Source organism: Lepidochelys kempii, chromosome 1, assembly GCF_965140265.1.
Source record: "Lepidochelys kempii isolate rLepKem1 chromosome 1, rLepKem1.hap2, whole genome shotgun sequence".
Taxonomy (NCBI): Eukaryota; Metazoa; Chordata; order Testudines; family Cheloniidae; genus Lepidochelys; species Lepidochelys kempii.
In genome coordinates, this window is record NC_133256.1 from 101,133,366 (window position 1) to 101,158,535 (window position 25,170).

The window sequence follows — 25,170 nt, forward strand, 5'->3', positions numbered from 1 at the left end:
TAGTTCTAGGGTGACGAGACAGCAAATGTGAAAAATCGGGACAGGTGGTAGGGGGTAATAGGAGCTTATATAAGAAAAAGATCCAAAAATCGGGACTACCCCTATAAAATTGGGACATCTGATCCCCCCTAATTGGTTCCTATCATTACAGAATGCTACTCAGTGCACAAACACCATTTAACAATTAAGACAAACATAGCTTGGCATAACCTCATGTCTATATATTCTGCAAATATGACAACTAATAAAGATGAAAGTCATCCGTCATTACTAAATTTTCCCCCGTAAGTTCATGCATCACTTTGTCAGGTTATGAACAGATCTGGAGAGGGAAAAGAAAATGTGCTTAAAATTTCACACACACACACACCAAAACAGACTATTGTTACATCATTATTTCTTTTAACGTTTATTAAATCAGGGGCAATTCCTGTTTTTTGTGGTGGACCCTCCACCCAGGTGGCAAAAAAAAAAAAAAAAAAGTATTACAAGTACCAAAGTAACAGCCGTGTTAGTCTGTATTCGCAAAAAGAAAAGGAGGACTTGTGGCACCTTAGAGACTAACCAATTTATTAGAGCATAAGCTTTCGTGAGCTACAGCTCACTTCTGAGCTGTAGCTCACGAAAGCTTATGCTCTAATAAATTGGTTAGTCTCTAAGGTGCCACAAGTCCTCCTTTTCTTTTTACAAGTACCAAAATTATTAAAAATAGCTGACACTTCCATATACTCCTGGCTACCATCCTCCAGTAAGAGTTATGTCTAGGAAAGATAACTACTGGAAAGATTTTTCTTTACACAGGCCTTTTCTCCTGAAAACTAAAGTGAAAATTTAGTCCTGAAATTAGTTTAATGAGGAAAGTCTTCCCTCCATATGCCAAGTTCTCAGACTGCACATAATTCTGAAATTTTCACTGAAAAAATTCCTATTGTTTCCAATTTAAAAAAAAATTCTGCCAGCTGTACAGTAGGTTGAAAAATTGGGTGTTGGAGCAGGGAGATTGATAAAAATGAATGTGTGACTGCTTTTAAAAATGTATTAAACATTAAGGCCTTGATCCTGCAAATGTCTATAATGGGACTACTCATATGCATAGGTGATGGGAGGATAAGGACCTAACATGCCCCATAAGGGCCAGACACATGGGTTATTACTCGTTTCCAATACCCTCCCTCCCTCTCCCACCCATGTGCTAAATGATAAACAAACACAAAGAGAAGAATGGTTCCTGCCCTGAAGAGTTTACACTCTTAAACAAAAAGTTAAAATATTTCCTGTTGAGCAAAGTAGCTGTTTGAGAATCCGCATGATTGTGCCACAGTAGCTAATGGATGCTAGATTTGTTCTCCTGACACAGCTCTGATTTAATATAAAGGAATGCCAGCTGTAGACAAACCTCACCATCCAGATCCTCTAAAATACCTGTGATCAGCAAGGAGTTAACTCTACCCATCTGTCAGGGTTCCATCCCCACTCTGAACGCTAGGGTACAGATGTGGGGACCCGCATGAAAAACCCCCTACGCTTATTTTTACCCTTAGGTTAAAAACTTTTCCAAGGCACAAATTTCGCCTTGTCCTTCAACAGTATGCTGCCACCACCAAGTGATTTAGACAAAGAACAGGGAAAGGACCACTTGGAGTTCCTATTTCTCCAAAATATCCCCCCAAGCCCTTCCACCCCCTTTCCTGGGGAGGCATGAGAATAAACAAGATGAGCACAAATCAGCCTTGGATTTTTAAGACCCAAAAAACCCAATCAGATTCTTAAAAAACAGAACTTTATTAGAAGAACAAAAAAAGATAAGAGAACAACTCTGTAAGATTAGAATGGGAGACAATCTTACAGGCAGTCAGATTCAAAACACAGAGAATCCCTCAAGGGAAAACCTTAAGTTACAAAAAGACACAAAACCAGAAACACACATTTCCTCCAGCACAGCAAATTTCACAAGCCAAAACAAAGCAAACCTAACGCATTTTCTAGCTAGATTACTTACTAACTTTACAGGAGTTGGAGGGCTTGCATCCTTGATCTGTCCCCGGCAAAGGTATCACACAGACAGAAGCCTTTTCCCCCCCACCAGATTTGAAAGTATCTTGTCCCCTCATTGGTCATTTTGGGTCAGGTGCCAGCCAGGTTACCTGAGCTTCTTAACCCTTTACAGGTAAAAGGACTTTGCCTCTGGCCTGGAGGGATTTTATAGCACTGTATACAGAAAGGTGGTTACCCTTCCCTTCATATTTATGACACCATCCTATGGTTAAACCCAGCATGTTAGTATCCATTCTGTCAACTTAGTACTAACCGAATTTTTAAAATAAGCAGGTGTTTTAAATGTTTTGCAAGTGACTCACAGACATGAAATTACATATCTTTGTTCCACAAAGATTAAATATTTTTTCATTAAAAAAACATTTCTGGCACACTGATCTGCTTTTAGTTCATTGGCTTTTGCTAAGATTAATGTCATTTAAAATAAAAACCATACAAGTTTGTTCTTGTCACAAGGTGGCTGGCCCCTTACGGAGAGATGACAAGCTTAACTCTGAGAAGCTTAACTCGCTGGTGAGAATGAAGATCATATGATGCGGGGGGTCAGGTGACCCAATCAGGCCTCCAGGAAGGCAGAGGCCTGGGGGAGAGGCTCATGTGGGAGTTGTGAACATTCCCTTTAGGGAGAGCAAGCTGAGGGTGCCAGAAGCCTGTAGAGAGATAGCTGGGTTGTGGAAGCAGCTGCAGGGGAGTCCTCCTGGGAGCAAGACCAGCTCTTGTAGGGAACAAAAGGACAGTTTGAACGGAACCCACCTTTGGGAGGGAGGGATGAGGACTCCTGATTCCAGGAGAGAGAGAGAGAAAAATTGAACTAAACTAAATCCAGCTCCAGGATGGACAGCTGGGGGCTCCGGATTCCGGGAAAGGAGAGAAACTGAGTAGACCCTGGGAAGAGCTGAAAAAACTGTAATCAGTTCAGAAAATCAGGAAGGCGGGGCACTGCCCAGTGTGAGACTAGGATTGAAGAGACTTACTTTGAGTTAGACAGGTAGTGTGGCAATTCAGTCTTGTGTGGAACAAGCAAATTTTATTAATATAATTGCTCTATCTGTTCAAAGTTAAAATACTATTGCAATTTTTCCATGCAGTTTTATTTCATGGACTAAGTTTTCACTATACTTAATGGACATATTTCAGTTTACTTCCAAGAGTTTACTTGTTAAGAAGATTTTAGACTTACCTAATATGCAGATGAGAAAACAGACCTCATGGATGGGCCCAAACCAAAATCTATTTAATTATAGGTTTCAGAGTAGCAGCTGTGTTAGTCTGTATTCACAAAAAGAAAAGGAGTACTTGTGGCACCTTAGAGACTAACCAATTTATTTGAGCATAAGCTTTCGTGAGTGTTAGCCTGGATCAACATATAAATAAATTGGTTAGTCTCTAAGGTGCCACTAGTACTCCTTTTCTTTTTACTTAATTATAATGACTATAACTATCTTTGGAAGAAAATAAATCACACAGCTTGCCTTTGAACTTTTCCTCCTGTTTAGTCTGGATTCCAGCACAAGTTCTTTTTATTTTAGTTTCAGTGTACAAGTAAACAAAAATGGAAATGACAGATAGAAGAATCCTTTAGATTGGTGATGTCATGGATGGAGCAGTGCTTTTTAACCAACACACACAACAGCAGGATGGATCTTAGACTTACCACCTGTCTGTTTTTTGGCAGGAAATCCGTTTTTTCATCTGCATTCCAGTGCTCATTTTACCACCAGTTTTCTGTTTCATCCAGTCAGCATGAGGTTTCCTCTCTCTTCTCTGCTTGAATCTTGTTGCCTGCTGCTTGGTCATTCTGGGCTAAATTCTTTGTGTAGCCTCACTGAATGTAATCTGATTGCATGGCTGTAAATCATGGCAGAACTTAACCCACTCAGAACGACATCTGCAGTTTCCTCCTGGTCTGTTCCTGCTGGACGGTGAGACTTGGGATTATGTTAGCCTGGATCAACATGCAATGTCACGTGACATAATTAGATGGGGAGAAAACTGATATGGGCAGATGGAAAAGATAAAATTGCTCCTTTTAGTCCAAATAAAAAACAGCGTCAGTTGGAGATACATCCAAACCAGAATCCACACACTGTTGGTTTTGGGACGTGGTCAACTGCTAGAATTGAAGCCAGCATTGAATTTTGTGGCTCAGTCCTATTTACAATGCCAGACCAGTCTTTTGGTTAAAGTTGCACACAGATTAATATGATTTGTTGGGGAAGATGGATTTTATAAAGGGAAATCATGCATCACCAATTTACTAGAATTCTTTCAGGGGGATCAACAAGCATGTAGACAAGGGTGATCCAGTGGATATATCTTAAAATCCACTTAGATAAAATCCACTTAGATTTTCAGAAAGCCTTTGACCAAGTCCCTCACCAAAGGCTCTTAAGCAAAGTAAGGAGTCATGGGATAAGAGGGAAAGTTGTCTCATCGATCAATAACTAGTTAAAAGATAGGAAACAAAGGGTAGGAATAAATGGTCAGTTTTCAGAATGGAGAGAGGTAAATAGGGGGTCCCCCAGGGGTCTGTACTGCGACCAGTACTGTCCAACATATTCATAAATGATCTGGAAAAAGGGGGTAAACAGTGAGGTGGCAACATTTGCAGATAATACAAAACTACTCGAGATAGTTAAGTCCAAAGTTGACTGGAAAGAGTTACAAAGGGATCTTTCAAAAGTAGGTGACTGGGCCACAGAATGGCAGATGAAATTCAGTGTTTATAAATGTAATGCAATGAACACTGCAAAACATAATCCCAACTATACATATAAAATGATGGGGTAAATTAGCTGTTACCACTCAAGAAAGAGATCTTGTAGTCATTGTCTATAGTTCTCTGAAAATATCCACTCAATGTGCAGCGGCAGTCAAAAAAGCAACCAGAATGTTGGGCGTCATTAAGAAAAGGATAGCTAATACGAAAGAAAATATCACATTGCCTCCATATAAATCCGTGGTACGCCCACATCCTGAATATTGCATGCAGATGTGGTCGCCCCATTTCAAAAAAGATATATTTGGATTGTAAAGGTACAGAAAAGGGCAACAAAAGTGATTAGGGGTATGGAACAGCTTCCATATGAGGAGAGATTAATAAGACTGGGACTTTGCAGCTTGAAAAAGAGACGACTAAGGGGGGATATGATAGACATCTATAAAATCATGACTGGTGTGGAGAAACTAAATAAGCAAGTGTAATTTACTCCTTCTCATAACACCAGAACTAGGGGTCACCAAATGAAATTAATAGGCAGCAGGCTTAAAACAAACAAAAGGAAGTATTTCTTCACAAAACACCCATTCAACCTGTGGAACTCTTTGCCATAGGATGCTATGAAGGCCAAAACTATAGCAGTGTTCAAAAAATAACTAGATAAATTCATGAAGGATAGGTCCATCAATGGCTATTAGCCAGGATGGGCGGGGACGGGGTCCCGAGCCTCTGTTTACCAGAAGCTGGGAATGGGCGACAAGGGATGGATCACTGATAATGACCTGTTCTGTTCATTCCCTCTCAAGCACCCAGCATCGGCCATTGTGGAAGATAGAATACTGGGCTAGATGGATCTTTGGTCTGACCCAGTATGGCCATTCTTTTGTTCTTAAGCACTATTAATATGAACAAGGGCTTTTGACATTTTTCCCTGTTCAGCCATAATTATTCAAAATGCACCCATCTAAATAAACTAAAGTTAGATTTATGTTTAAAATCACATGTGGAAACAGCTTATGTTAGATTTCCAAACCTATCAGGGAGCCAGGGCCGGTGTTAGACTCATGGAGGCCCAGGGCAGAAACTAAGGAGTGTGTCCCCACCCCACCTTCCTTATCTGTTCACACATTGGATTTCTGTAACTTTTCTGAATCCAAAGCCTCAGCCACACCATGTGGGGCCCTGTGTGGCCTGTGGCCCCGGGCAATAGCCCTGCTTCCTACCCCGTAATGCCAACCCTGCACGGAGCTGTCTTAATGCCAACTAAAAGATAATGTCAAGCCTACTTGATGCCAAAAAAAAATGTAAATGAGTTTTCAGTTTTCAAGTTCATGTAATTACAGAATAATGGAAAATACAAAAGGGCCACCAATCCATCAGTGCCAACATGAACAAGTGATAGAAATCAGCATAATTGCTCCTCCTCAGTGAAATCAAACTGCTGCTGTAGGCCTACTGATTTTCTTATTACGTTTTCCTTTAAATTTAGTTATTTAGAGGGAGATTTCCAAAGGGCTAAAGGAGACTTTCGGAATGCCCAGTTCTGACTGACTTTATTCCTTTTAAAATCTCCTCCTTGTGATAGTAGTATTTTCATCCCATTCTAAATTTGGCAGATTGGTTATTAAGTCTTTTCAAAGCATGAAGCTCTCTGACTGTACTTACGTCTGCAGTAAAGTACCAGCACTCTATGTTTAAGTGACAATGAATCTACTCAGAAATCAGTTATGACTAGATTTCTTCAGGCAAACACCCAGATGGTCGTTGACGGATTTAACCTTACTGCTTTGCTTATCCTTGAGATAAGAATTGTCACTCTAAAAAAGTGTCACTTATGGGAAGAGTTTATAGCTAGTTATGGCAGGGAGCCTATGCACTCCCCAGAATATAAATCATTAGGAGTACACTGGACATTTTTTTAAAATTCCAAATAGCACTATGCCTCTTTTCTTCCTAAAGAGGTTCTACTACCTTCTTGATGCTGCTTCTCCTGTTACTGATAAGGACTACTCAGCCACAGCATTATTTAGAATTCCTTAAACTCTGTATCAAAGGTTAGAACTATTCCTCATTGGTCAAAATGCATAAGATGAGCTATTGCCATTGTTTTAAAAGTTTTGGTGGTCCAATTAGGGAGCAGAAACAACACCATGTGACTTTGGTTAGCAATTGCACACTATGAATGGTGACTAGTGAAAGGGTGTAGTTCATGAACAACCCAGAGATTGAAATGCGTTCAAACACTGTTTAGGTAAAGTCTGTTTTCATGTAGAAAACAAAAACTAAACTTGTCATATAACTTACTCACAATGAGTAAGCTGATGTGTTACTGTTCAGAGTCCTACTTCTAATATCCTTGATTCTGTGTTCAAAATATGGCTTTTTTTTTTAACGGTTTTGAGTGAGTTGCATTATTGACCAAGATATCAGACTGTCTGACAATAGCCATAGATCAAAATGGATGAAAAGGAAATACAGCAATTGCTAAATGAAGTGCACACTGCAATCAACAGCCTATATGCAGACAGTTCTCACAGTTAACTTCAGCTTTGTGTGCAACACACTTGCTTTGCCTTTATCCATTTTATAAAAAAAACAAGCTACATTCTAGGCAGAGTGTCAGGTAGAGGTCTAGGCAGCCTTTATAAACTATTTTATGTATGGTTTGATATCAGTTTTCTTGAATTCTCTCTCTCTTCTCTTATGAATTTTAAAAAAATCTTATCAGTGTTATCCAGTGTTAGGTTTCCAGTATAGGGTGGTGTTTATGTGACAAGAGCTGAGGAAGCGTTGTTCTAAGTCAGCCATAAAAATGTTGGCATACTGCGGGGCCATGCAGGTACCCATAGCAGTGCCGCTGATTTGAAGGTATACATTGTCCCCAAATGTGAAATAGTTATGGGTGAGGACAAAGTCACAAAGTTCAGACACCAGGTTTGCCGTGACATTATCGGGGATACTGTTTCTGAGGCTGTGGATGGCTCTTAGAAAACGCTTCCTCAGCTCTCGTCCCCTAATGCCCCTACTCTACTTGCGCTACATTGATGATATCTTCATCATGAAAAAGAAGCCCTTGAGGAATTCCACCATGATTTCAACAATTTCCATCCCACCATCAACCTCAGCCTCGACCAGTCCACACAAGAGATCCACTTCCTGGACACTATGGTGCTAATAAGCGATGGTCACATAAACACCACCCTATACCAGAAACGTGCTAACCGCTATTCCTACCTAAATGCCTCCAGCTTTCATCCAGACCACACCACACGATCCATTGTCTACAGCCAAGCTCTACGATACAACCGCATTTGCTCCAACACCTCAGACAGAGACAAACACCTTCAAGATCTCTATCAAACATTCTTACAACTACAATACCCACCTGCTGAAGAGAAGAAACAAATTGACACAGCCAGAAGTCACCTACTACAGGACAGGCCCAACAAAGAAAAGAGCAGAACACCACTAGCCATCACCTTCAGCCCCCAACTAAAAACTCTCCAACGCATTATCAAGGATCTACAACCTATCCGGAAGGACGACCCATCACTCTCACAGATCTTGGGAGACAGGCCAGTCCTTGCTTACAGACAGCCCCCCAACCTGAAGCGAATACTCACCAGCAACCACATACCACGCAACAGAACCACTAACCCAGGAACCTATCCTTGCAACAAAGCCCGTTGCCAACTGTGTCCACATATCTATTCAGGGGACACCATCATAGGGCCTAATCACATCAGCCACACTATCAGAGGCTCGTTCACCTGTACATCTACCAATGTGATATATGCCATCATGTGCCAGCAATGCCCCTCTGCCATGTACATTGGTCAAACCGGACAGTCTCTATGTAAAAGAATAAATGGACACAAATCAGATATCAAGAATTATAACATTCAAAAACCAGTCGGAGAACACTTCAATCTCTCTGGTCACTCGATTACAGACCTAAAAGTGGCAATACTTCAACAAAAAAACTTCAAAAACAGACTCCAACGAGAGACTGCTGAATTGGAATTAATTTGCAAACTGGATACAATTAACTTAGGCTTGAATAGAGACTGGGAGTGGATGGGTCATTACACAAAGTAAAACTATTTCCCCGTGTTTATCCCCCTGCAACCCCCACTGTTCCTCAGACGTTCTTGTCAACTGCTGGAAATGGTCCACCTTGATTATCACTACAAAAGGTTTTTTTTCCCCCCTGCTCTCCTGCTGGTAATAGTTCACCTTAAGTGATCACTCTGGTTACAGTGTGTATGGTAACACCCATTGTTTCATGTTCTCTATGTATATAAATCTCCCCACTGTATTTTCCACTGAATGCATCCGATAAAGTGAGCTGTCGCTCACGAAAGCTTATGCTCAAATAAATTTGTTCGTCTCTAAGTGCCACAAGTCCTCCTTCTCTTTATATGTGATGTAACTTCTCAGTAATTTTATCACTATATTTCATAATTTAAACTAATGCAATGATATTACTTAAATGTTATTTACATTTAAAATTTTAGTGTTAAAATATACTGAAGTAACTAAGGAATCTACACAATCTCATATGCATGGCTGAGTCTATAAATAGGGGCTACTGTTTTGGATCAACCTGAAACTTTTGTCTACTCACTCTTAAATTGACACATGCTGTTGCTGGGATAAGAGGCTGCAGCTTTCTCATTAGCTATAAAAATAGATAGGAAGCAGTGTGTGTGTGTGTGTTTGTGTGTGTGTGTGTGTGTGTGTGTGTGTGTGTGTGTGTGTGACAGAGACAGAGACAGAGACAGAGACAGAGACAGAGAGGGGAAAATAATGATTTGTGTCACTCTACTATCTTATTTCCATCATGTGGTTACTTAAATAAAGGTAAGCAAGACATTAGTCTTTCTTTAAAAGATCTATAATTAAAGCAGATTTTCTTTTGGATTTCTCTAATACACTAACATTTTATTCTATGATCTAAGTTATCTTTCTTGATTTAGCTGATCGAAACACTGGAATGCGTTACCTAGGGAGGTGGTAGAATCTCCTTCCTTAGAAGTTTTTAAGGTCAGGCTTGACAAAGCCCTGGCTGGGATGATTTAATTGGGGATTGGTCCTGCTTTGAGCAGGGGGTTGGACTAGAGGACCCCTGAGGTCCCTTCCAACCCTGATATTCTATGATTCTATGAATAGTAGATCCAAAAGTAGGCTAATCTCTATGGCCCTATCCTGCAAACACATAGTATGTGCTTAGTTTTACTAACGCAAGTATTTTTCTTGACTTCAATAGCACTGCATGTGTGATTAAGTATATGAATGTTAGGTTGGGGAAGCTACATTGTCATGTCTTACAACATAAGTCTTTTATGCTACACTGCTTTTTAAAAGTAAACATTTGTGGTTTAGTACTTGAATAGCCTGAGAGTAAGGGCAATTGCTTACCATTTTTAAAAATGTTGTTGAAGAGTGAAAGTCAAAGGCTAATAATAAAAAACAAAAATAGATTAAAGTAGATTTTTTCACATCAGAATATGAAAATGTACAAAAATATGAATTTATGCAGATTTTTTCTGAATTCTGTTAATAACATAGTGAACTATCTTCATTCACCACTAACACTGGTGACACTTCCAAAAATTCCCTAATATCTACATACTGTAAATTTAAAAAACGAATATAGAATGGTATCCTGACCTAAATTCATTCACTTTCTCCAGCCAACTCCCTTGTACGGATATTTCGCCAAGCTCCTACAGTAGAAGAAGGATATATGCCAAATTTGGCTTCAGCTGAACTTAGAGAAATTGCAACAATTCCAAACTTGTTTTCAGGACTCTGAAAAGACATACAAGTTGTTTACACTTAAGTCTTAGAAACAGAATGATAAAGTCACATTCATGTTTGTACAGATGATGTATACACAAGGAGTAGTTAAGATTATAGTGAATGGGAACCTGGGAGGCAGTGATTTTAGTGGATGGGAACCTGGGAGGCAGTGTCCATGAGATGGCCAAGTTCAGGATACTGACACAGGGAAGAAAAGAGAGCAGCAGAACACAGACCCTGGACTTCAGAAAAGCAGACTTTGACTCCCTCAGGGAACTGATGGGCAGGATCCCTGGGAGAATAATATGAGGGGGAAAGGAGTCCCAGAGAGCTGGTTTCTATTTTAAAGAATCCTTATTGAGGTTGCAGGAACAAACCATCCCAATGTGTAAAAAGCATAGAAAATATGGCAGGCAACCAGCTTGGCTTAACAGTGAAATCCTTGTTGATCTTAAACACAAAAAAGAAGCTTACAAGAAGTGGAAGATTGGACAAATGACCAGGGAGGAGTATAAAAATATTGCTCAGGCATGCAGGAGTGAAATCAGGAAGGCCAAATCACACTTGGAGTTGCAGCTAGCAAGAGATGTTAAGAGTAACAAGAAGGGTTTCTTCAGGTATGTTAGCAACAAGAAGAAGCCAAGGAAAGTGTGGGCCCCTTACTGAATGAGGGAGGCAACCTAGTGACAGAGAATGTGGAAAATGCTAATGTACTCAATGCTTTTTTTGCCTCTGTCTTCACGAACAAGGTCAGCTCCCAGACTGCTGCACTGGGCAGCACAGCATGGGGAGGAGGTGACCAGCCCTCTGTGGAGAAAGAAGTGGTTCAGGACTATTTAGAAAAGCTGGATGAGCACAAGTCCATGGGACTGGATGCACTGCATCCAAGGGTGCTAAAGGAGTTGTCGGATGTGATTGCAGAGCCATTGGCCATTATCTTTGAAAATTCATGGTGATCGGGGGAGGTCCCAGATGACTGGAAAAACGCTAATGTGCCCTTCTTTAAAAAAGGGAAGAAGGAGGATCCTGGGAACTACAGGCCAGACAGCCTCACCTCAGTCCCTGGAAAAATCATGGAGCAAGTCCTCAAGGAATCAATTCTGAAGCACTTAGAGGAGAGGAAAGTGATCAGGAACAGTCAGCATGGATTCACCAAGGGCAAGTCATGCCTGAATAACCTAATTGCCTTCTATGACGAAATAATTGGCCCTGTGGATGAGGGGAAAGCAGTGGATGTGTTATTCCTTGACTTTAGCAAAGCTTTTGATACAGTCTTCCACAGTATTCCTGTCAGCAAGTTAAAGAAGTATGGATTGGATGAATGGTCTATGAGATGGATAGAAGGCTGGCTAGATTGTTGGGCTCAACAGGAAGTGGTCAATGGCTTCATGTCTAGCTGGCAGCAAATGATTGCTGCAGTTGCATCATTGCTAGGGATGATGCAACCAAGGGAAGGTCATGCCTGACTAATCTAATCGCCTTTTATGATGAGATTACTGGTTCTGTGGATGAAGGGAAAGCAGTGGATGTATTGTTTCTTGACTTTAGCAAAGCTTTTGACACGGTCTCCCATAGTATTCTTGTCAGCAAGTTAAGGAAGTATGGGCTGGATGAATGCACTATAAGGTGGGTAGAAAGCTGGCTAGATTGTCGGGCTCAACGGGTAGTGATCAATGGCTCCATGTCTAGTTGGCAGCCAGTATCAAGTGGAGTGCCCCAAGGGTCGGTCCTGGGGCCGGTTTTGTTCAATATCTTCATAAATGATCTGGAGGATGGTGTGGATTGCACTCTCAGCAACTTTGCGGATGATACTAAACTGGGAGGAGTGGTAGATACGCTGGAGGGGAGGGATAGGACACAGAAGGACCTAGACAAATTGGAGGATTGGGCCAAAAGGAATCTGATGAGGTTCAATAAGGATAAGTGCAGGGTCCTGCACTTAGGACGGAAGAACCCAATGCACAGCTACAGACTAGGGACCGAATGGCTAGGCAGCAGTTCTGCGGAAAAGTACCTAGGGGTGACAGTGGACGAGAAGCTGGATATGAGTCAGCAGTGTGCCCTTGTTGCCAAGAAGGCCAATGGCATTTTGGGATGTATAAGTAGGGGCATAGCGAGCAGATCGAGGGACGTGATCGTTCCCCTCTATTCGACATTGGTGAGGCCTCATCTGGAGTACTGTGTCCAGTTTTGGGCCCCGCACTTCAAGAAGGATGTGGATAAATTGGAGAGAGTCCAGCGAAGGGCAACAAAAATGATTAGGGGACTGGAACACATGAGTTATGAGGAGAGGCTGAGGGAGCTGGGATTGTTTAGCCTGCAGAAGAGAAGAATGAGGGGGAATTTGATAGCTGCTTTCAACTACCTGAAAGGGGGTTCCAAAGAGGATGGCTCTAGACTGTTCTCAATGGTAGCAGATGACAGAACGAGGAATAATGGTCTCAAGTTGCAGTGGGGGAGGTTTAGATTGGATATTAGGAAAAACTTTTTCACTAAGAGGGTAGTGAAACACTGGAATGCGTTACCTAGGGAGGTGGTAGAATCTCCTTCCTTAGAGGTTTTTAAGGTCAGGCTTGACAAAGCCCTGGCTGGGATGATTTAACTGGGAATTGGTCCTGCTTTGAGCAGGGGGTTGGACTAGATGACCTTCTGGGGTCCCTTCCAACCCTGATATTCTATGATTCTAAGGACAAGTGCAGAGTCCTGCACTTAGGACGGAAGAATCCCATGTACTGCTACAGACTAGGGTCCGAATGACTAGGCAACAGTTCTGCACAAAAAGACCTAGGGGTTACAGTGGACGAGAAGCTGGATATGAGTCAACAGTGTGCCGTTGTTGCCAAGAAAGCTAACGGCATTTTGGGCTGTATAAGTAGGGGCATTGCCAGCAAATCGAGGGACAAGATCATTCCCCTCTATTCGGCATTGGTGAGGCCTCATCTGGAGTACTGTGTCTGGTTTTGGGCCCCACACTACAAGAAGGATGTGAAAAAATTGGAAAGAGTCCAGTGGAGGATTAGGGGGCTGGAGCACATGACTTCTGAGGAGAGGCTGAGGGACCTGGGATTGTTTAGTCTGCAGAAGAGAAGAATGAGGGGGGATTTGATAGCCGCTTTCAACTACCTGAAGGGGGGGTTCCAAAGAGGATGGATCTAGACTGTTCTCAGTGGTACCAGATGATAGAACAAGGAGTAATGGTCTCAAGTTGCAGTGGGGGAGGTTTAGGTTGGATGTTAGGAAAAACTTTTTCACAAGGAGGGTGGTGAATCACTGGAATGGGTTACCTAAGGAGGTGGTCGAATCTCCTTCCTTTGCGGTTTTCAAGGTCAGGCTTGACAAAGCCCTGTCTGGGATGATTTAGTTGGGGATTGGTCCTGCTTTGAGCAGGGCACTGGACTAGATGACCTCCTGAGGTCCCTTCCAACCCTGATATTCTATGATTCTATGAATCTTAAACATTGAATTCTAATAATATTAAGATAATACATACGAACTATGTTAAAAGAACATTTTTAAGATTACAGAATCAAGTACTCCAGTGTTAAGAGATGCATTGATGTAATAAATAAATAAATTCAGATTTTTAAAATTTTAATATAGGTTTATTTTTAAAAAATAAAGCTATGTAAAATTAAATTTGAGCTTGACAACATATGTTAAAGCCTAAGATTACTATAATTTGTTAATCATTTACATTTAATACAAAAATAAGCATTACATGTTTGCTGACAAGTCTGAAAGAAAGACAAACCACTAAACTGGAAGAAGTCACTGGCTAAACACCTGGAACTAAAGTTTGCTGAAGTGCTAAACTAGCTTTTGACAGCAGTAGTCGCTTCTGCTGATGAAGAAAGAATATTTTCTTTATTTCAGTTTATTTAACTAGTTCAGTTCAATGATTAGTTCATTCAAAGTTAAGAAACCAACTGGGAGTTGAAAGAGGAGGAAAACTTGTTTTCCTCTCCCAATTTATGAATAATAACTACGTGTTAGAGGATGAGACCTACTAGTTCTAAACTCTGGAAGGACATGGTAACCAGAAGCAATTGGTTCAGTTCACTAACTGCAGACAATAGCACATTTGTTTAATAAACTAGTTAGTTTTAAATGGAAAACATGTTTTGATACAATTTTCTTATGTATCCAGCATATTTAAGGTAGATTTATTTACTTACAAAAATGCAGTTTTTGTGCATTTTTAATTGATTTTGAATTCCCATCTGTCAAGGTTCCTTCCCCACTCTGAACTCTAGGGTACAGATGTGGGGACATGCATAAAAACCTTCTAAGCTTACTTTTACCAGCTTAGGTTAAAACTTCCCCAAGGTACAAACTAATTTTACCCTTTGCCCTTGGACTTCCACCACCAAACTTTATCTGGGTTCCTGAAAAAACATAGTTTGGACACATCTTTCCCCCCCAAAATCCTACCAACCCTTACACCCCACTTCCTGGGGAAGGTTTGGTAAAAATCCTCACCAATTTGCATAGGTGACCACAGACCCAAACCCTTGGATCTTAGAACAATGAAAAAGCATTCAGTTTTCTTACAAGGAGACTTTTAATAGAAGTAAAAAAGAATCACTTCTGTAAAATCAGGATGGTGAATACCTTACAGGGTAATTACATTCAAAACATAGAGAATCCCTCTAGGTAAAACCTTAAGTTACAAAAAAGACACACAGACAGGAATATTCATTCTATTCAGCACAGCTATTTTCTCAGCCATTTAAAGAAATCATAATCTAACACATACCTAGCTAGATTACTTACTGAATTATAAGACTCCATTCCTGTTCTGTCTCCAGCAAAAGCATCACACAGATAGACACAGACCCTTTGTTTTTCTCCCTCCTCCCAGCTTTTGAAAGTATCTTGTCTCCTCATTGGTCATTTTGGTCAGGTGCCAGCGAGTTTACCTTTAGTTTCTTAACCCTTTACAGGTGAGAGGATTTTTCCTCTGGCCAGGAGGGATTTTAAAGGGGTTTACCCTTCCCTTTATATTTATGACACCATCCAAACAGAGCTTGACACAAACCCCAAGGGAAAAAAATCATTATCTACTAAATAGAAAATGGGGAATGATGCATTTCTTAACATAAATAAAAATGTAAAAATTACAAATCTGAATAAATGCAAGCTAAAATGTGTGTATATTGTGCACTCCTGGTGAGCACAAAAAGCAGCACCAAATTTAGTATGAAGGCTATATTTAGTTACAAATCAACCTGTTTTAATGGTTACCAACCAAAGAGACTCAGCCTTTCTTAGGAAAATAACTGAAGTACAAATGCAAAACAGGATTTAAATCAATGTTTCCTGTTTGCTGATTTCAATCATGATTAAATCAATTCAACACCAAACTCTCACAAGTCTCTACTGAGCATGTTTGAACTTTGATTTCCAGAGGCTCATAATTTAGCCAAAACTGGGCATATTTTCATGCAGTTGACAAAAGAGTGACACCCAAGGAAGGCATTGCCCACTCACCCCCTAAATTTCAAGCTCCAAAGGATGGAGATGCTAGAGGTTAACGCAATGCTTTTAAGAATTTTTTTAAGTGGGCAAAACAACATTTTTTCTAACTTCATTCTTAGAAGCAGCTGAACAGTTTTTGCTGAAACTTGCCAAAATAGTCATTTTGAGGAAGACAAATTGCCATGAAAAATTTCAGCACAAATGGTTAAAGTTTGGCTAAGTTATAAACAAGTTCTTGCAGTGGAAAGGGTAGGGCAACTTTAAAGGAATCACTACTTGTGTCTCTACAATTAGTACATACAAAAAATTAATTTGGTTGGACAGTTAAGGTTGCATCAAGACATACCTGAGCCACCCAAATATTGAAACTATGAAAATAAGAAGAGAAAATAGGGGAAAAGGCCCAAGCACTGCTTGCCATTTTCATACCTTCAGCATAGTCAATAACATTCCATAAGGCATTTGCTTTCATCTCTAACAGATACTGAAAAGCAATGACAGGTTTCAGAGTAGCAGCAGTGTTAGTCTGTATTTGCAAAAAGAAAAGGAGTACTTGTGGCACCTTAGAGACTAACAAATTTATCTGAGCATAAGCTTTCGTGAGCTACAGCTCACTTCATCGAATGCATCCGATGAAGTGAGCTGTAGCTCACGAAAGCTTATGCTCAAATAAATTTGTTAGTTGCTGCGGGAAGTGGCGGCCAGTATGTCCCTCGGCCCGCGCCACTTCCCGCAGCCCCCATTGACTGGGCACAGTGAACCGTGGCCAGTGAGAGCTGCGATCGCCAAACCTGCGGACACGGCAGGTAAACAAACTAGCTGGACCCGCCAGGGGCTTTCCCTGCACAAGCGGCGTCCCAAGTTTGGGAAACACTGGCCTAATGCATTACCAAAGGGCATTTCAAAGGCTGGAACCCGAGCAAATCTTATATCTAACAACTTTTCTTTTTAAACTTAAATTATTTAGTTCTGTATTACAGATACCAAATGACAAGTAAAGCCCCAAGAGCATACACAATGTTAGTCAATACAAAAAATTAATCTATAATTATCAGTCTAAGGGAGCAGAAAGACGGTTTTAATTCTAACATCTCATCACCCCTAGAATCAGAAATTTATTTTATTTCTCTTTCTTGAAGATGGAGGCAGGGGAAAGCCAGATATACAATAGTGTTGAGACAATTCTAATGGAGCAAAATGATTCGGGGGAATTGCATGGAGAATTGCTTTTAGAATATATGTCTTCCACAGCAGCGATCACCACAGTGAGTGGCTGCTGTCATTAATATTTTATGATTAATAGCCTTTATGTGAAAACAAACAAATCCATATCTATGACTTACACACTGTGGTTCTGATTTTTAAAGCTACACTGTAGGAGGGAGAGAGGGAAACCACATTCCTGCATGAAGTGCCATCGAATTCAGGTCTGCCCATGTGAAGTAGCTTGCAGAATCAAAGCCTGGAAGCTTTTATGGTTATTATCAGAGTTTATATATCCGTAAGTCTTATGAAAAAAAGAAATTCCCAAATTCCCATTCTAAGCTTTATGGTACCAAAAGATGTATCTGTAAGGATGGTAAACTAGTAGATCATATATATTTTTAAAATTAGATGTGGTCATGATTTCCAGCTTCTAATAGATTTGTTTCAAATTTTAATGGTTCGCTTTTTCCTGAGATCAGGTGACAAAGTGTTTCAACTATATATACATATATAAATCTCACTGACAAAACTGCTGAACTCTTGTAAATGGGCCATAGATTTAAAGGGAGGCCATAACCTTGACAACTGCATTTACACTGGAATTCTTTGTATCTTCTATTATAAAAGGGAACAAATATTATAATTGGAAAAAAAGAGAGAAAAACTTTTCTAAAAGAATATTTTAAAAAAATGTATAGATGTTCTTTAAGGGTTTCTCTGTCAGAATCGTGATTTTGTCACCTTACATTTTTAAAATAATAATAAAAAAAAATAAGTTGGCAGTCCCCAGCAGTCATATTCCTTCTCTTCCCATTCTCTATGCTTTACTATGGTTCAAATCCCAGAGGACCAGTTTTCTACTAACTCATCAAGTAATCGATGTCAGAATTCAAGACAGGATAGAGCCATATTCAAGACTTTGAGTTTGGCCTACATAAACCAGTTCTATTTTATCTGTTCAGAAATGAGTCATGTACATGAAACAGAGCCCTTAGATTGAATTACATAATGTCATTTGCTTTATTTGCCAAGACAGAGGGTTAGTAATGCTAACATCTCTGGGGTATACTACTTTCCCCCATATAGACATAGAGAAAGCTGTTACATATCAGTACTTTAAGAAATCCCTCAACTGTATATCAGCCATCTAAAACTTCTTTTAATTTAGTTAGTTTGTATGCCAGTGTATTTGAAGTACAAGTAATACTTGAAGAGACAAACATTTATCAGTATATTTTTCATTTTCATCATATTTTGGCCCTGATCCTGCAACATGAGCCATAGGGGTGAATCCTTATCGCCATACAATATTCTCAGTGACTTCACTGGGACTCTGCGTTGGCATAAGGATCCCCCTGGTTAGATTCCTTTGCAGGATCTCGATTTAATTTCATCTGAGTTTTAGTTCCAAACTTATATTTGGGGAAAACTCCAACAAAATATGTTATATAAAAAAATCTGCCTATTACAGAGAAACGAACAGCATGTTACCTTAATACATGAGACTGTAACCTAATACATTCCTATCAGAAGTGGAAAGGTACAAATATATAGTCATTTGAAGAAGAAAACAAGGACACATCCTTTAATTTACTATCTGGACTCAAGAACATGTGGTGGGAAACAGTAGAAAATGGCAGATATACTTCTCAAATGTAAGGACAGTGTCTCTTCAATAGTGACAGCTGGTACCTAGAAGTAGTAAAAGATTCCATTTTAAGATCATACAATCCAGATACTGAATTCCACATGGAAGCTAATTTATTTTAGATTATTCAGGTAATTTCATTTAAATGCCTTCCAGTGAGTGACCACATTCAAGAAACACCTATCATAAACATTTGCATTCTACCATTGAAATCTGCATAAAATACAGTTATTGCTGTCCGGCGGTGATGTAATTTAAATACAATGTATTCCCCAAGATTCTTAAACATTTCAAGTAACAATGCATGTAGTCAGTTAAGCTAGTTCTTAAACTTTTTCTATGTTATACCCTGTCCTGGCTTTGGACATACTCTATGCACCCTCTCTTTCCGTCAGCTCTCCATCCTTTTCTTTCACTTTATTGAGTAACATCCCATATTGCACTGAGAGATTTCCAACTTAATGTATTTTAAATGGGAGATGCAGTGTGCTGTTTTTATCATTTGTTACACATACATCTAACATACGTGAAACGTAACATGATTTGATGTAGACTCACTAAGCCCAGATGTTTACACTTTTAAAATTTCAAAAGTAGCAAATGATAACTGATATGAAAGGAATTTATTCTGTTTAACTCAATTAATCTGAACCTCTTCTACATTTTAGGAAAACCTTCCAACTGGTGATCTATTGTGAATTGTTTCTCCACCGCACATCAATAGACCCTAACCACTTGTAACTAATGGCAAAATAGCATGACCTCTGAATCATGGTCACTATCTCTACTTCTTTGTAACATCAGCTTTCCTTTCAGACAGAGACAATGAGGGAAGATGAGAGACAGGTTGCTGAAGGGAGTTTCTAAGAGGCAATTGCTCACTTCTGCCTGATGTTCAGGTTACAAAGAGAATCCACTTTTCTACATAAGTGTGCACCCAAAACAAAGAAGCTGGTTTCATTTCTTGAAGAGTATTAATTTGAGAAGACAGCTTTAGAAAAAGTGACCATTTGCTATGATTATTGGCATCTGTGCACCATACTCCACTTTCCTGTTGATGTTTCAGGCAACCACCATCATAAATACATCAGGTTTCAATTGATCAGGCTAATGTATTCTCAGGAAATTAAACTAATAGTGTCTCAATATCAAAATACTGTCTAGTAAGTCTTTTAGCAATGAGATACTGTTAAGTACCCTCCAATGGCCATATGCTAACACCGTGTTCCAACCACTAAGTATGTATCTATTAATGTTATCTATCCAAAGGGAATATCAGTAATGCTATTACAAGTTTGTTTTGAGTGTCCTTTCAAGTGCTGTGTTGACACCACTAATATCCGGCCAAGAAATATAAAGAAATTTTCTTCAGCCTTTTTATCTTGTACTGTTGATTAACACTCCTTGCTTGTAGGATGGGAATAAAAGTATAGAATAGATAGGCACATTATCGTGTCTTTCCTTCTACTTCAAAATTCTTCATCACATCCATGTATGTGTGTGTGTGCAAGGCTTAATCTGATCCAATTACATATACAAATATAATTTAGTAATTTAAAATGTAACTATTTACAACTGCAAATACAGTATCCTGCTTAAATATCTCCAGGCTTTCTCCCACAGATTCTGAGAGGCTGTGTTGAAGCCATGCAACATCCAGTATCCCAATCATTTGATAAAGACACAGCCACCAACAGGACAGCAATGTAAACCTTGAACAAATGAGCTGTTTTCAATTCTATAAATGAATTGTGAATGGGTTTTTTCAACTATTTGCTATTCAAACCAACATCCACTTTTGCTCCTGCACCATGTGGCTGAACATCTGTGAAGAAAGTCACATGAGCATGCAGACTTCCTCCACTACTGATCTGTTCCTTCCCCTTCATTTCTGCCATCCTTTGGACCACGTATTACTTCTGCTCCATCATTAACTGTCACATGCACAATTTCAGACACCTATTCACCATCTTTGACTCCCTGCTATGGCCTTCCTCCAACAACAGCATCTTCCACTTCCAAGTAGGATCTTGATACTTTTTTTTAAAAAAAAGAAAGGATTGACAAGATGCACCATACCCTGCTCAGTATTTGTGACACTTTGTACCTCAAAGTAGCACCCTGGACCACCATAATCACTGCTGTGATATGGTTATGTTATGTTTTGCACAAAGCATGCCTTATGAGGTATCATTTAAAAAGTCTTGATCTGTTGAACATTAATATCCTGTTGAATTGTTTGTGCTATCATCATATGTGAAGTTACAAAGCATTGTTATGTGTTTTTTACTGAAATATGTGGTATGTGGGAAATGCCTACAGCTGGCCTTTCAGTGGCAACAAAGAAGCAACTAACAAGATGGATTTACACCAGGACCAACCAGACATGTGTTGATGGCCCGTTAAGGGGAATCCACTCTCCTAGTGGTCATCCCAGAGACTCCTTGGAGGACACGTACACAATGCAGGCAGCCTATCTCACGTTACAGCAAGGATCTTTGTAGCACCTGGACAGAAAGTATAAAGGAGAGTAGATGACATCACCATTTGGCCTCTCTCCTCCCCCAACTCAACACCTGAAAGGTCATTTGGAAGACAGACTTTGAACTAGGGAGATTGGGCCCAGGCGGAAAAGAGAATTCAGCCTGTGTATTGACAACTCTAAACTGCCTGGAACATCCAGTGGGGTGAGCAAAGCTGTTTGATTCAAACTTTGCTTAGTCTGTTAAAAGCTAGAGTTTACATTGCAATTTTAATTTTATTTGTGCACCAGCTTTGATCTCTATGCCTACCACTTAAAATCGAGCTTTCTGTAGTTAAAAAATCTGTTTTATATTTTACTTAAAACAGTGTGGCTTTGGTTAAGGTGCTTAGAGAATCTCAGCTCAGGTTAACAAGGGCTGTTGCATGTCCACTACCCTTTGTTGGAGTGGCAAACTAATTAATGAGCTAGCACTGTCCAAGGGAGTCTTGAGCAAGGTAACAGGGTATATTTCGGGGCTACGAGGCTGGGAGCTGGGGAGATTTGCTGGTGTCTCTCTATATATACAGTTCATGCTTAGAGAGCATTCATGCAACTCAGCTGGGTGTGTGTCTCCACATGTTGATGGCTGAGTAATTGCCGCGGTAGAGGGTTTATTGCTTGTCACTGGCAAGGCACAGGGAGAGACAGCCCAGGCTGGAGAGGTAAGGGGGCACAGCAGTCCCACAGTTCCAGGTTGTACCCCCGGGATCCCATTATAGTATTGCCAGCCCCAAAAGTTCAAAAAGTATCATGCAAGTCCCCCAAATCATGAGATTGGCTTAACAATCATAAGACTTTTTTTTAAATATACACTTTGGGTTCTTTGTATTTGCCTGTTGGTTAGGGTGTATTTCAGGTCACATTTCTCAGCATTTCTCCACAACCATGAAGGCTTAGAAACATATTTTAAAAAAGAAAAAAATTAATGCTGAGATTCTGACATTCATGTGATGCCAGCAGCTGCATATTTAAGAAAAATAGCAATAGCAGGAGACTTGTGATAAAATTGCACCATTGTCACAACCTGATTTGGCTGGTCATAACCATAGGGATAGCCTAAATTCCTCCTTACCTGTAAGGGGTTAAGGAGCTCAAGTAACCTGGTTGGCACCTGACCAAAGGAACCGATGGGGACAAAAGTCAAATAGGGGCAGGCGGGGAAGGAAGAGAGGTTTTGTTTGGGGTTCTTTGTTTTTATGTGACGTTTGCTCTTGGGACTAAGAGGGACTGGACATCAAACCACATTCTCCAAATCTTTCTGAACAAGTCTCTCATATTTCAAACTTGTAAGTAAAAGCCAGGCAAGGCGTATTCGTTTATCTTTGCTTTCCCAACTTGTGAATTTTCCCTTTGCTAGAGGGAGATTTATCCCTGTTTTGTTGTAACTTTGAAACTAAGGCTAGAGGGGGTTCCTCTGTACTCTTTGAATTTTCTGATAACTCTGTAAGGCTAACTACCAGCCTAAGTTTACAGAGGTGATTCTTTTACCTTTTTCTCTTTAAATAAAATCCTTCTTTTTAAGAACCTGACTGATTTTTCCATTGTTCTAAGACCCAGGGGTTTGGGTCCCTTTGTAACCAACTGGTGAGGATATATGCTCAAGCCTTCCCCAGGAAAGGGGGTGTAGGCTTGGGGGAATATTTTTCAGGGAATAGGACTCCAAGTGGTCCTTTCCCTGATTGTTAAATCACTTGGTGGTAGCAGCGATCCCAAGGCAAGAAAGAAATCTGTGCCTTGGGGAAGTTTTATCCTAAGCTGGTAAGAATAAACTTAGGGGGTCTTTCATGTGGGTCCCCACATGTGTACCCCAGAGTTCAGAGTGGGGAAGGAATCCTGACAGCTCCCCTTTGTGGACTGACACCAGTCTGTTGTGTTTGGATCCAATTGCTGGATCCTACATGTTTCTAAGCCCACATGGGTCAGGGCAGTGACCGATCATTGTTCCTTGCCTTGAGTCTCTTGCTTTACCTAGATTGTGCCTTTGGTAATGGGTCTCTGCAGTCTGGCTGCTCAGACTCTGGAACCAGTGCCTCAGTTCCCTTTACACCTGCCCCAGTAGCTAATGCTGTGGAATCTCTTCTGTTTAATCTCTTCAGGGATATACCGCAGTGAAGCAAGAAACACATAAGATTTGTGCAGGAGTTCTAAAACTAACTTTTAGCCTCAAAGTATGCATCTGTTACTGATATTTAGATAAAAAATAAAAACCTATACCCTCTGCCCTTTGGGGCTGGGTTCACCTCAGATCCTGTGTTTGAGGTGGGCAGGCCCCTTCTGTAGTCCTTCTGATTCTTGGCAACGTTCAACCAGTGGGACAACAGAGGAGAGCAGCTCTTGCTCTTAAATAGAGTTTTTGTCCCCTCTATTATGTGACCTACTGACTAGTTTCAAATCCCTAGTCAGGTGGCTAAAGTCCTAGCACCTTAGAGACAAACTGGGAAAACTAGTTCCCCTGGGCTGCAGCCAGTGGCATCAATTCAGAGGTGCGGAGCATGTCCCCCTCCCCAAGGTTTTTGCACTTTCTCAAAGTTCCATAGGCCACGGAGCGGGTAGGGGGAGACGGGGACAGCCTGACCACTTTTAAGCAGTGGTCCCATACTAAACCAGTATGGCTGTTGCTGGAGCACTCCAGAGTGTCACTTCAGCTGTGTGGTTGCATCGCCACTGTAATTTGACCTGGCTAGCCCGCCCTACAGACAGACCAAATTTCAGAGAGTGTTGCTGCAACCTAGAGCACAGTGTCCCAGCACTACAAAAATTTGGCCCAGCCGCCCCTCTGTCCAGATGGAGGAGTGGCTGGACCAAATGTTGTTGAAACCTGGCACATGGGGAGTCTGTTCCTGTGGTGGTGCACAGGGGAGTTCATCAAGAACTCAACTCCTGGCAGCACCGGCTCATGCACTGTGTGGGTAAGAGTGAGGGGAGACTCCGTGGCTGAGGGAGATGCGGGTTCCCAATGGGTAGGGTGGCAGAGTTTGTGGAGCAAGGACTGGAATTCCTCCCCCCACCAGAAATATTTGAATTGGTGCCACTAGCTGCAGTCAGCCTATTCTAGGTGAACACATTTGAATGGAGGATCACAAGGTTGATGACTTTCCAATTGTTAGCCTGTCTACTCTGTGTAAGAGTTTTTTCCAAAACCTCCCGGATGTCTCAGCCCAAGATGGAGGCTACGGCGCAAAAGTGAAGGGTCCAGTACAGATTACAATCAAAATGGCATTCAAATGCTGCCATCCCACATGATTTTTTCCCCATGAATCACTAGATTCCTGAGAGGGCTGTAGCCACCCTCACCATGAGAGGAGAAACTCCAGCTCGGTCATGAATTTCATCCCTGCCTGGGGGAAATCCCCCTCTGATTGGCTGCCTTCCCCATTTGCCCACCTCCTAGGAAAGAACAGCCAATCGGAGATGCTGCAGGAAGCAAGCATCTTTCCTCTCTCCCCTCTGGAGCTGACACCATTCTTACAGGAGGAGAGCAGAAAGAGCACAGCAGCTCTTGGCAACCCTCCTCCCCTCCTGCTGCAGCCCTTTCAGGCCCAAGAAAAAGAGGCATGAAGAATCCCCTCTAGCTGCAAAAGGAATTGAGATGAGGCTGGGGTGCAGAATAGATGTGAGGGCAGAATTGATGGGGGCCTAAGGGAGTGGCAGATGTGGCAGCAGAACAGATGAGGGAGCTGGAGAATAGGTAGAACTCATATGAGGGCTCGGGAACAAAACTGATTTGGGTGTTTA

General features: G+C 40.9%; 1 protein-coding gene across 5 annotated transcripts in view; it reads right to left on the bottom strand.

Annotated features, from left to right (window-relative positions):
* FGF14 (fibroblast growth factor 14) overlaps positions 1-25,170 on the bottom strand; it is a 607,804-nt gene that overhangs the window by 412,832 nt on the left and 169,802 nt on the right. Inside the window, exon 1 of one of the 5 annotated variants that reach the window (XM_073349237.1) lies at positions 21,293-21,341. The exons of the other annotated variants lie outside the window; for them this stretch is intronic. Within the exon in view, the coding sequence (XP_073205338.1) occupies positions 21,293-21,299 (7 nt within the window). The 5' untranslated portion in view covers positions 21,300-21,341. Of the gene's footprint in view, positions 1-21,292; positions 21,342-25,170 lie in introns of those variants that run through there. 5 annotated transcript variants of the gene reach the window in all.